The sequence below is a fragment of the Cricetulus griseus genome, chromosome 2 (genome assembly GCF_003668045.3).
Source record: "Cricetulus griseus strain 17A/GY chromosome 2, alternate assembly CriGri-PICRH-1.0, whole genome shotgun sequence".
NCBI classification, from domain to species: domain Eukaryota; kingdom Metazoa; phylum Chordata; class Mammalia; order Rodentia; family Cricetidae; genus Cricetulus; species Cricetulus griseus.
Window position 1 is genome coordinate 439,885,037 of NC_048595.1, and position 12,802 is coordinate 439,897,838.

At 43.2% G+C, this 12,802-nt stretch overlaps 1 protein-coding gene across 1 annotated transcript in view; it reads left to right on the forward strand.

The window, feature by feature from the left end:
- Positions 1-4,960: 4,960 nt before the first annotated feature.
- Positions 4,961-12,802, forward strand: part of Trpm8 (transient receptor potential cation channel subfamily M member 8) — a 69,606-nt gene continuing 61,764 nt past the window's right edge. Inside the window, exons 1-5 of the mRNA XM_027395990.1 lie at positions 4,961-5,155; positions 6,018-6,195; positions 6,464-6,574; positions 9,242-9,414; positions 11,406-11,580. Coding sequence (XP_027251791.1) covers positions 4,961-5,155; positions 6,018-6,195; positions 6,464-6,574; positions 9,242-9,414; positions 11,406-11,580 — 832 coding nt within the window. The remainder of the gene's footprint in view (positions 5,156-6,017; positions 6,196-6,463; positions 6,575-9,241; positions 9,415-11,405; positions 11,581-12,802) is intronic.

The following is a 12,802-nucleotide window of genomic DNA, read 5'->3' on the forward strand; positions in this document are numbered from 1 at the left end:
TTTGCTCAGGAGATCTTGTCCCTTTCCCCTTCTCCGGGGGACCATGTATGTATCTCTTAGCGTCCTCCTTGTTTCCTAGCTTCTCTGGCAGTGTGGCTCATAGGCTGGAAATCCTTTGCTCTATGTCTAAAATCCACATGAGTGAGTACATACCATGTTTGTCTTTTTGTGGCTGGGTTACCTCACTCAGGATGGTTTCTTCTAACCCCATCCATTTGCCTGCGAATTTCAAGATTCCATTGTTTTTTTTCCTGCTGAGTAGTACTCCATTGTGTAAATGTACCACATTGTCTCTATCCATTCTTCAGTTGAAGGTCATCTAGGTTGCTTACAGGTCCTGGATAATAATGCTGCTATGAACATAGTTGAACAGATGTCCTTGTTGTATGACTTCTTTTGGGTATATGCCTAAGAGTGAGATTGCTGGATCTTGAGGTAGACTGATTCCCATTTTCCTGAGCAGTCACCATACTGATTTCCAAAGTGGCTGTACAAGTTTGCACTCCCACCAGCAGTGGAGGAGTGTTCCCCTTTCTCCACATCCTCTCTGGCATAAACTGTCATTGGTGTTTTTGATTTTAGCCATTCTGACAGGAGTAAGATGGCATCTCAGAGTTGTTTTGATTTGCATTTCCCTGATGGTTAAGGATGTTGAGCACTTTCTTATGTGTCTTTCAGCCATTTTAGATTCCTCTATTGAGAATTGTTTATTTAGTTCTCACTTTTTAATTGGATAGTTTGGTGTTTTGGAGACTAGTTTTTTGAGTTCTTTGTATATTTTGGAAATCAGTCCTCTGACAGATGTGGGATTGGTGAATATCTTTTCTCATTCTGTGGGCTGCTGTTTTGTCTTGTTGACTTCGTTCTTTGCCTTACAAAAGCTTCTCAGTTTCAGGAGGTCCTATTTATTAATTGTGGATCTCAGTGTCTGTGTTACTGATGTTATGTTCAGGAAGCTGTCTCCAGTACCAATTCGTTCGAGGGTACCTCACACTTTCTCTTCTAATAGGTTCAGTGTGGCTAGATTTATGTTGAGTTCTTTGATCCATTTGGACTTAAGTTCTGTGCATGGTGATAGATATGGATCTATCTGCAGTCTTCTACATGCCAGCATCCAGTTATGCCAGCACCATTTTTTGAAGATGCTTTCTTTTTTCCATTATATAATTTTAGCTTCTTTGTAAAAAATCAGGTGTTTGTAGGTATGTGGGTTAATATCAGGGTTTTCAATTTGATTCCATTGGTCTATCTGTCTAGTTTTGTGCCAATACCAAGCTGTTTTCAGGACTATGGCTCTATAATAGAGCTTGAAGTCAGGGAATGTGAGGCCTCTGGAAGTTCCTTTATTATACAGGTTTGTTTTGGCTATCCTGGGACTTTCGTATCTCCATATAATGTTGAGAATTGTCCTTTCAAGATCTGTGAAGAATTGTGCAGGATTTTGATAGGGATTGCATTGAATCTGTAGATTGCTTTTGGCAAGATTGCCATTTTTACTATGTTGATCCTACCTATCCAAGAGCATGGGCAATCTTTCCATTTTCTGGTATCTTCTTTACTTTCTTTCTTTAAAGACTCAAAGTTCTTACTATACAGGTCTTTCACTTGTTTGGTTAGCATCACCCCCAAGATATTTTATGTTGTTTTGGGCTATTGTAAAGGGCGATGTTTCTCTGATTTCTTTCTCAGCCCATTTATCGTCTGTAGACTGAACTACCAGCTTTATTCTTCATTCAACTACAAAATCAAATAGCCACGCACGGCTCATGGCCAAAATAAAGATGAATGTAGCTCTGTGGGATTCAGAGCTTTGTTTCTGAGGATGTGAATTAGGATGCCAGTGCCCTGCCCCCAATCTTTTCCAGCTCTCCTCGCTGCTATCCCTGCCCCTCCTCCACATGTCTATACCACTAATTCTTTTCTGGTAAGTCCTTTTCTCTGTTTCTAAACAATTCATGCATATTGGTTCTTGGAGGCTCCATAAAGGAGCCAGGCAACTTTCTTGGTCAAAAGGTCATTTAAGATGTACCCCTATCCTTGGCAGGGAAAAGGGCTCCAAAGTCTATCTTCAGCTGTAGCAAGGATAAGTGGGGCATCTGCCACCCTACCTCAAGCTTAGGTGCCTGGGGACATGTGCCAAAGGAGAGTGGGATGGCAGGCAGCAGTGACAGACCAGAGAGAGACATGGCAAGCAGCCTTGCCCCGGGAAGTCCCCCAGGACTTGATAAGAGAGGGTTGCAGAAATGGCTCAGTCCCAGAAGACTTCTTTTTTTCTTGGCTAAGCTGAGCGAGGCTCCCTGAGGGCTGTGCAAGCAAAGGCAAGAAACCTGCCAGCAGGATAGTACAAGGTCTAGTTTGTAGCTCAATTTTTTAAATTGTAGAAATATATTTAATATTTTCACAGATAGTTTGAATCAGGACAGTTCTCACACTTTGCAGCTATTAAGGATTTCAGTTATAGCGTTCAAGGAGTTGAACTGAAAAGGGGACTGACTGACTTTGAGAAGACAGGAATGCCACCTAATAGCAGGCAGTAGCTGAGTCTCTTGAGTAGTTAGAAGCTGTGACTAGGTTTACAGGGACTCAGAAAGTCCTCTCTACCCATTTCTTATCTCCACTCCTCCCTGCACCTCCTTCCTCCTCCTTCCTTAGCACCCAGAGGACTTTTGTGTGGCCTGGGGAGAGAGGAGAACAGATCTGTTCCTAATTATGATTTTGTTCCCAAATTTCCAAGAAAGGGACACCAATGTCAAAACTGTCCCTGGGCCTGTTGACTGTGGGCAGATGCTCAGGATTTTGGTGCCTTAACAGGGTCATCCTTATGTAACAATACAGCCGGTGTTAGAGAGCAATGGCAGTCAAATGTGTGCTCCCCAGCAGGGTCCTGCAAGAGGAGGCAACAACAACAGCTTCCTGGGTGAGAGCAGCTGCTGTTGAGAGGATTCCTGATAAGATGCCTGTGCTCCTCATGATAGTCTTTCCCTTGAGTAGCTTTAGTGGTAGCCTAATCTCAGTACTTCACATGGAGTGCTATTAACCAAAAGTCAGGGACCCTGGAATGTTCACTGCTTTCTGGCGGTAGAAACAGGCAGTTTTGTTTGGCCACAGGTCATCTACTTCTGGAGTGGTCATGACCCTTGCCTACCGAGCTGTGAACTTCTTCTGTTGAGTGTTTAGAAGGAATCACAGAAACACATATCACACTCATTACCTCATAATGAAAATATGACCTACTGCCAGACAGCAGTCTTAGGGCTCATCCTACATTTTGTTATATGCTAGATAAACTCAACGGTGATGAAGACCTTGAAACACAGAGCTTCCTCTGGTCTACAAGAGTCCTGGGAATGCATCTTTCTTGGAAGAAAACCAAACTATCTACTTTATGCATATCATTGAGAATGGTTGCAGATATAAATTATTTATAAGAAGACTGATCTCATTCATATTTTCTCATCCATTCACACAGCGTTTTCTAGATGCCATTATACTTTTGGATAGAGAATATAAAGTATAGAATCCAGCCAGAAACAACCTAAACAAGATTTCTCAATTGGCATAATCTTTATCTGGCTCAGCCTGTTGTCAGAATCTTTGCTCCAGGCTCACCTTGTACAGTCGACTGAGTGTGTAGGGTACAAGGATGCTAGAAATGGGTGGATCTTTTACACTGTCCCCATACTCTGGAGTAGGTCCACATCTTTGGTTATACACTTTATTGTGAGGATGGAGACACTGGTAACAGTGAGAGACATTGATCCTTTTAGCTTTGGGCAATGGTTATAAAATAGGACATTGGACTTTTGGTCATCCATGATGATGGTGGATGACATTGTCTAGCTCCATTGTTCCCTCGTTCTGTCCTTCTGGACTGTTGTACTGGTCAAACATGGACTTTGTTTGTAGATTTTTTTTTTTTTACTACACCTTTACTTCTTTTTGGTTGTTAGTCCTTCATTGTTCCTTGGCTTGCATGCACGCACCACCCTGAGCTTAAGGTCTTTTGTCAGAGCTTGCACTGTGCACCAGGCCACTGGATGCCTCACATCATAGCAAGCAGGGCAGGAGAGGGACTGTGCCAAGACAAAAGGAGGTGTTTGGCTGGTTCCTCTATGCTCTTTGCCAGATTTGTACTTAGCTACTCTAAGAGATGCCGGGCAACTTGAGGCAGGAAATCACATTGGCCTCAGCTTGGGAGGCTGCAGATGTTATTTTATCATAAGCCATGTTCTCAGACACTTGGTGAATGACTACAGAGTATTGCAGAAGGAAAGGAAAGGCTGTACCATTTAGTGTGTGTCTCCTTATCCCCTTTCAACTTCCCGTCATGCATGTGTGTCATTTAGTGGACAGTTAATATTGAATTCTGTTATGCTCTCAATGGGAAGAGCTAATGCTCACTACGGCAGTTTCCCTTGTCTGGATCAAACTATTACTGGCCCAAAGTCATCTAAACAGTTAATATCTGGTAGAGAAAGGTGGTTTCTAAGTTCTGGAGAACTTTGGACAATGTCTCTCCCATGAGTATAGTTCTTGGGAAGATCTTACCTCTCCTCAGAATAGCATGACTTGCTGGGTATCCAGAGAGGTTGACACTAAAACACTAATGCCTGCATGTTACTGGGCTCCTGCAAGTTGGCTCAGACCCAAGTGAGATGCTGAATAAATGATTCCCAGATTCCTGAGTTTTACCTCTTACCTGCTTTGTGGCTTCTCACACACCTAATGGGCTCTATAAGGGAAGGGCTCTGCACTCTGCCTCTCTGTAACCAGCACAGGGCAAGTTCAGGACAAACAGATAATTAGCAATGAGAACAAAACAACAAAGCAGTTTCTAGACAGCCAGCCGAGATGGGGGACATAGTCTGGGAATAAAGAGACGGTGGTAGAGTTTTTTCTTGTGTTGGTTGAAGTTTATAGTACATAGTTTCTCCTAAGATGTGACAAGCCATTTAAGTAGATGAAAACCTGTTGCTTCCCCGAACATGGCCGGCGCAGGGAAAGCATATGCAAGTGTGGCTATGCCCAGAGCCAGCACATCGAAGGCACGCAGATCAACCAAAATGAGAAGTGGAACTACAAGAAACATACCAAGGAGTTTCCAACAGATGCCTTTGGTGACATTCAGTTTGAGACTCTGGGGAAGAAAGGCAAGGTAAGCACCTGTGTTCTGCTACTATACGGGCGAAGAGCTTGGGCTGCCCTAGTTGCCTTGAGTTGTCCCTTAGCATGGAGGTGGGGGGGATGGGCAATTACCAACAATAATTGTGGGAAAAGACAAGTTGTGAAAGACAAAAGACAGTGACTAGATTGTGCTCAGTCAGAAAACTCAGGAGTTAAGGATGGCATCATGACTGGAACTGTAATCTAGGTATGTCATGGGTCCCAGTGACATCTACTGAGACTAACTGTTAGAGGATGAGAAAATACTTTTGTGAGTAGTCCTTTTAGTTTGGGACAGTGTTCCTGAGGATATACTGTAGCTCCAACTAAGGTGACATTTCTTTATATCCATGATTTTACAAGGGTCTTTCTATTAGACACTAGTCTTCCCCAAGTGTTCCAAGCTCTATTTCAATGATAACTTAGGCCATAGGCTGGATGTCTGGACCTTGACCCCATGAGTCTCCAAGCCCTGTCTTGGTAAGTCCCTGAGCACACTCAGCTCCTCCCACTGTCTGGGGCTCTGCCTCATGATGGGCCAGTGAGTCTCCCCACAGATTGCCCATCTCCTTGGCTGATCCATGTGTGCCAGGAGAGCAGTTTGAGGACCCTTTCATCATCTCTTGTCTCCCGGGCTTCCTATACCTCAAAGACCAGGTGGGGTTTCAGGGTCTCCATCTGGCTTGTGGAACCATTCAAGGTCACTTGTCCCCTACATCTTCCTTCTACTCTCCGGTGAGGCCCTGGCAGCAGCCCGGCCTAGCACACCCTGTCCCATGCCCCAGCAGCAGGCAGCCACCCAACACTCCAGGAGCAGAGTACACAAACCTGGTGCTTTTATCCTGCCCCCACAGTATATCCGCTTGTCCTGCGACACGGACTCCGAAACCCTCTACGAACTGCTGACGCAACACTGGCACCTCAAAACACCCAACCTGGTCATTTCGGTGACTGGTGGTGCCAAAAACTTCGCTTTGAAGCCACGCATGCGCAAGATCTTCAGCCGGCTGATTTACATTGCACAGTCTAAAGGTACATAGGCACTGAGAATATACAGGGGTCATTATTCCTAGACCACCTTGCATCTTGGGGGCAGAGGACAGAATTTCCACATGCCACTTTCCCACAGAATCTAGATGTTCCCAGAACTATGGGGGTCTCTGTGGGTATGTGCACCCGAGTACAGGTACTTGCAGAGGCCAGAAGAGGGCTTTGGAGCTGGAGATACAGGTAGTTGTATGTAGGGGAACCTGTAGCCACGCCTGTTTAGGGGCTGGCTACAGGTCTGCCTGACCACGAGGGAGTGGTCAGGGTGACGTAGAGAGTTGGTCAGTGGCTGGTCAATTTCAGTTTTGGTTTCCCTTTCGGCTTGTGTACAGACTGCTGCCACGCCGGTTGGCTAGGTCGCTCTGTAAGTAAGGCTTTTCCCTATTAAATACCCTTATATTTCTACTTGGCTCCATATTGGTAATTTCCCATTATAGTTGTGAGCTGCCTTTTGGGTACTGCATATTGAACAATGGTCCTCTAAAAGAGAGATATGCATTCATAATGGCTGAGCCATCTCTCCAGCCCAGAGAAATGAGTTGTCATTTTATTACAATAAAACTCTCAGATGGATGGAAAGAGAAGGTGCTCTGGCTGAGAGATTTACAGAGTAACTCTCAGTCTGGGTTGAGGTGCTGCCTTGATTAAAAAAAGAATATCTACCAGTAGCTTTATTTCATTATTTAAACACATAAAATTTTAGTCAGAATATTGTAGTCAATGCTCTTAACCTCTGAGCCATCTTTCCAGCCCCCTCAGACTATTGTAGTAAATCAAACAACATTTTAGCTAATTTCTCTTGAATCTTAGAGGTCATTGATGACCTTTTGGAAACAGAGGCTGCAGGATAGGTTGTGAGCACTGTGTAGTTGTATGAGCCAGATAATGGTAGCTTTGACTTCATATGTTAAACTTAGCATGCTCTCTCTTTTACTTTTTTATCTTAAAAACTTTCAAGAGTTACAGAAATGTTTCAAGAGTAATATGATGAACATACGTGCATGCTTCTGATTTACTGACGTCCGGTATTTCCTACGTTTGTTTTCTATTTTATGAATATTCATGTACTATGGTTTGGCACAAAATGATTTGAAAGTAGGCTGCAGACATCATGGATCTTAGCCCCCAAGTTCACTGGCATTCATCTCCTAAGAAGAGGGAAGTCCCCTTACACATATTCCAATGCAGTTTCCAACCTAGGACAGGGACAGTTCACACTGACTGACACTAATAGTCTACTGTGCCCCTTTAACGACCTTTCTGAGTAAGAAACTTTTTCTCCATTTGGGTTCCAAATTCCATTAACTTTTCATATCCTTCTGGTTTTCTTACATCAGCACTAGTTCTCAGCCTTTGTCCATCGCCACACTCCGATGAGCACACATCAATGGCTTTGTGAATTGTATCTCAACTTAGGTTTGGTTGATGGTTTTCTCATAAGTGGATTCAGTTTACCTGAGCTTCACATTTTTGAAACTTCTTTTGCAAAGACACATTGACTGACATTGTATGTCCAGGGTTGTTATAGACATTGGGACCAGCACAACAGCTCAGAAGATAAAGGTGTCAAGCCCGACAATCTAATTCTGATACCTGGAACCCACAGGATGGGAGAGAACTGATTGAAAGCTGTAGTCTGACCTCCACATGTGCTATAGCAGAGATACTCAAGAGCATGTACATACATATGCACACATATGTAGACACACACATATACACATATGTAGACACACAAACATTCACACACATACACATGTATACACACATACATACACCCATACATATACATACACACATGTACACACACATACATACATACACACACACACACACACACACACACACACACACACACACACCGTGAACAGAATATCCTTGCCTGGAAGACAGCTCATTTCTAACTAGCTCACAAGGTAGACTATTAGTTTAGCCAGAGCAAAGAAAGCAATACCCCCAGAGTCCTTAGAACTGGTCATATCCAGTTACCTTGTTTTAAGAAGGAACACTGAGAACTGGCTTAAGGAATCTTTTAAAGGCCACAACACACTTAAGTATTATTATGTCTTTGATGTGGGAGATGACTGATGACCTAGTTCTTCCTCATTGAAGATGGCAGGGAAATTAGACAATGGAGACAGACAGCAAATGAAAGGACATCGTAACAATTAGAGAGAAGAGCTGCTTCAGGACTCCAAAGACTCACTGTTAGAGCCAATAAAGAGAAAACAGAGACTGTCCTAAGGATAGAGAGTCCTCAAAGTGGGGACTGTCCTAAGGATGGAGACTATGTTCAAGGTGAGGACGGCCCTAAAGATGGGGAGTGTCTTCAAGATAGGAATTGCTCTGAAGACAGAGGTGTCTTCAAGGTGGGGTCTGCCTTTAGAGTGGGGACTGACCAGGTAACAAGTCACACTACAGTCATTTCTGTCGTACTAAATAATATTCCTGTTGTTGGGTGATGGGGATTGAACCCATGGCCTGACACATGCTAGTAAAACTAAGCTGTAGGTCTTTTGTTTCTTATATTCTGCATTAGAACTGCAAAAATGCTTGGCATTGAGAAAGATCAGCGGATATAAACCTTGAATAAGAATATGTTATGTAAAGTCATGTAAAGCAAGGCAGAACTGCTGGGGCTGGGAAGGTCTACTCTGTTCTGACCAGCAGGAGGTCTGGAGAGAGCACACTGCTGGCTGTGGATGCACTGGCCAGCTCACTCACAGCTCAGGCCAGGCATTCACTGCTCAGGAAAGCATTTCCCTGGAGACTCATGAGTGCACCCTCTGTAGAGGTGGAGAATGCAAATCTAGATCGGGGCTCAGAACCTGTGCTTTCTTGTGTGTGCCTCTCAGGAGCCCCTCGATGACCTGGGATCATCTTCTTATTTGTCCTGGAGTCCTATCACATAGTCTGGCTCTCAGTGCAGTATCCTGAAGCTCATGGCAGGAAGGTTTCCTTAGGAGTCTGGATCACAAGACGAAAACCTTACTCAGCCTCAGTTGAAGTTCTGGTTCCCCTCCTTCATCTGCAGGTGCTTGGATTCTCACAGGAGGCACCCATTATGGTCTGATGAAGTACATAGGTGAAGTGGTGAGAGATAACACCATCAGCCGGAATTCAGAAGAGAACATCGTGGCCATTGGCATAGCGGCATGGGGCATGGTCTCCAACAGGGACACCCTCATCAGGAATTGCAATGATGAGGTATGGGTAGGGCAGGGGCCTCTACAAGGTTCTGTGGGAGAAAGACCAGGACAATGGCTATGGCCTGAGTGCTGGGGCTCTGTGATGGAGCCTGTGGGAAAGCCTGTCTTATGAGAACAGCCTATGAACCTCCGAAGTTTAAAAACCAAGGGGGAGGAGGGCATATTTAAGGGACTCCAAAGCAGGAGCTAAGAGTGGAGGCATTTTGTCATTAAAATCTGTCTCCAGCAAGCTTGTTTAGATTTGGGCCCATTGTTTTTATAACTATGATCTAAATCCATCTCAAAAGAGTTCACCTGTGTGAATAATCCTGCACTGCTGTGCCAGATTTGGGGGAATTCAGATTCATTTTTGTTCTCTATCCTTAACCCAGTGCGGAGAAGGCTGTGAGACCCACACCACCAAATGTTTCTTGAGAACTGATTTAGAAAATAGCAGACCTCCCTTAAATCATGTCCAGAAGTCACTGTGAACATATGATATCTACTGTCATATGTGTCAAGTGTGACATTTTGGAAACAGTGGGAAACTACCTAAGACCTACTCAGAAGATTTGGACTAGACGTTCAAAAATCTAAATTTAATGCACATCTTCATCCATCTGTGGCTCACTAGGTATTTAGATGGTGAATGTTAAGGCCTGTGGTTTTTAAAAAACGTGTCACTTTGTTGTCTCTGACACCATTTTTGAGATTAATAAGGGGTACAGGAACCTAAGTGTCAAATCTGTGCTCTTCCCAGAACAATATTTAGAAATGTATTAGGAGTATAAAAACTGTTTATAGGAAAGTTCCAACAATTACATTACTCATCCCTAGATAATTTAATATTAGGGTAAAAATGTTCTTTAAAATATTTCTGTAATAATGAAGAATTGACATAAATCTAAATATCCAGCAATACTTGTGGCTAGGTATTTATTATTAGATATTACAGTATAGTAATAGTTATTACTAAAGAAGGAAGTCCAGACAGATTAGTATACAAAAATGAATAACTATGGAGATAGGAAAATACTACTTCTGAAGATATTTTGACAGCATAGAAATGCTTCTAAGTGTAAAATTATGAATTACACAGATATATGCATAGAGACTAACTAAATGCACGTAAGATCTTGATGACAGCCACCCACCCACGGCTCTTAGAATTAGGTATCATTGACATTTTTACTTAATATGCTACAGTATTCATTTCTGTAGAAAACATAGTTTTTAGAGGCTTAAATTACACTGCTAGTTTGTATTCCTTTTTTATTTCTGATGAAAATCATCAGTGAGAGCATGGTTTTGCAGTAAACTCTTATGCTATTGTGGTTGGCTTCCTGGTTCCTCTAGTATTTTCCTGGGTGACAGTGTTTGGTCTTTTATATAAAATAATTTTTTTTGATGTTGTTTTGTTTTTTGTTTTTCGAGACAGGGTTTTCCTGTATTGCTTTGGAGCCTGTCCTGGAGCTTGCTCTGTAGACCAAGCTGTCCTTGAACTCACAGAGATCTGCCTGCCTCTGCTTCCTGAGTGCTGGGATTAAAGGTGTGCACCACCAACGCCCGGCTGAAACATGGTGTTTTTACTAATCTTGTTGGCTACATCTTCTGATACAGGCCCACAGGGATCATTGTAGCACTCAGTGCTATGGGTGGAACACAATGTTTGCAATACTTTTGCTATACTGCATTTTAGATCTGTTCCAGAGAATTTTAATTTTCTTGGCTTTCATTGTCTGTTGTTTTTTTTAATTCTTTGATCAATATTCTATTTTTGAATCATGAGAGCATTATATACATATGAAAAAGATGGCACAGTTCTCTCTCATTCTCGGTTTTCAGTCTACCCTAGGCTGTTTGTCACCATCATTTTCTTCTTAAACTTTGGTGTTCCTTTTCAGTGCCGTCCTAAGAGGACACACACAACAAACACTAGTTCTCTAACTTCAGTAGGGTCATTATAATGTCACCCTGCATCTCAAAGACAGGTGTCCCTGTGCTTTTCAGGGATATTTCTCAGCTCAATACATCATGGATGACTTCAAGAGAGACCCTCTATATATCCTAGACAACAATCACACCCACTTGCTGCTTGTGGACAATGGATGTCATGGACACCCCACGGTGGAAGCCAAACTGAGGAATCAGCTGGAGAAATACATCTCTGAGAGGACCAGTCAAGGTCAGCTGTTAGGAACTGGGATGCCAGCCTGGATTGACCATTGTGGTGACAGCTGGTACTGCATGGCTAGCCCTCTTGATTCGGTGTCTTTGTTTCTCCTCTTTCTTCAGTATCCCAGGAGTGCCCTCTGCTAGGGTCACTGGCATGTCCTCTGGTATGCTGAAGATAGTGACAGACACTTTCTTACACTTTTGTTCATTCATTTAGGAAGTCTGGCTTTCTTCCTTTTAGATATTTGGAACAAGTGAAGCCCTTAATGGAAGAACATGTATTTAAGAAGCAATGCAGGGCCAGGCGTTGGTAGCGCACACCTTTAATCCCAGCACTAGGGAGGCAGAGGCAGGAGCATCTCTGTGAGTTCGAGCCAGCCTGGTCTCCAGAGGGAGTGCCAGGATAGGCTCCAAAGCTACACAGAGAAACCCTGTCTCAAAAACAAACAAACAAACAAAAAGCAATGCAGTTAGGTAGATGAAAGAAAAAGGAATGAAAAGAAAGGAAAAAGGTATGCCAGCTATACCCTGTAACATGCAGGGACTGAGGGATGCTGGCAGCCAGTGATATGTTGGTAAGTTAAATAGGCAGCTCAGCCATTTGACCTGGGTTTGAGACTCAGCAGTAGGGTAGAGATGTTAAGAATCCAACCAACCTACTAGTGTTGCAGCTGGAAGGCTGTTTAATGTTGAAGTTTGTCTCTTTCTATGAGCTACCAGAATAGAATCACCTAAAACACTGGTTTTGCTGAAACTGAGTGCAAGACCTTGTCTGATAAGCTGTACATGTCTTCCTTTCCTGTGAACAGGGTGCTGAGAGGTGTCCTGCTTTGGAGCAAGGTTGTCCTGTGGTTTAGTGATAGACTGCCTCGAAGGACCTAGTCTCAATTGTTTCCCCTTCAACAAAGATATAGTTTAGGAAGCTATTTATAGATGCACTAAACTCCATTGAGAGAATGCCTCATTATGCAAATTTGTCACTCACTTCAGAAATCGTAGGATTATACAAATGAGGGAGAGAATAAGGGCAAACTTCAACCCAGTCTAATCAAATCCACAAATGTTAATCAAGCATTGACATTAGCATTTTAAAAAGCAGTGACGAATGATAGTACTACCCATGCCACCCTGTGGAGGGTCTGGGTGCACAGGGATTCCTTCATTGTGATCTATCAGCTCTGGGTCAAGGTCAAATCCAAGCAGCTATTACCCAGGCCATGAGCTCTCATAGC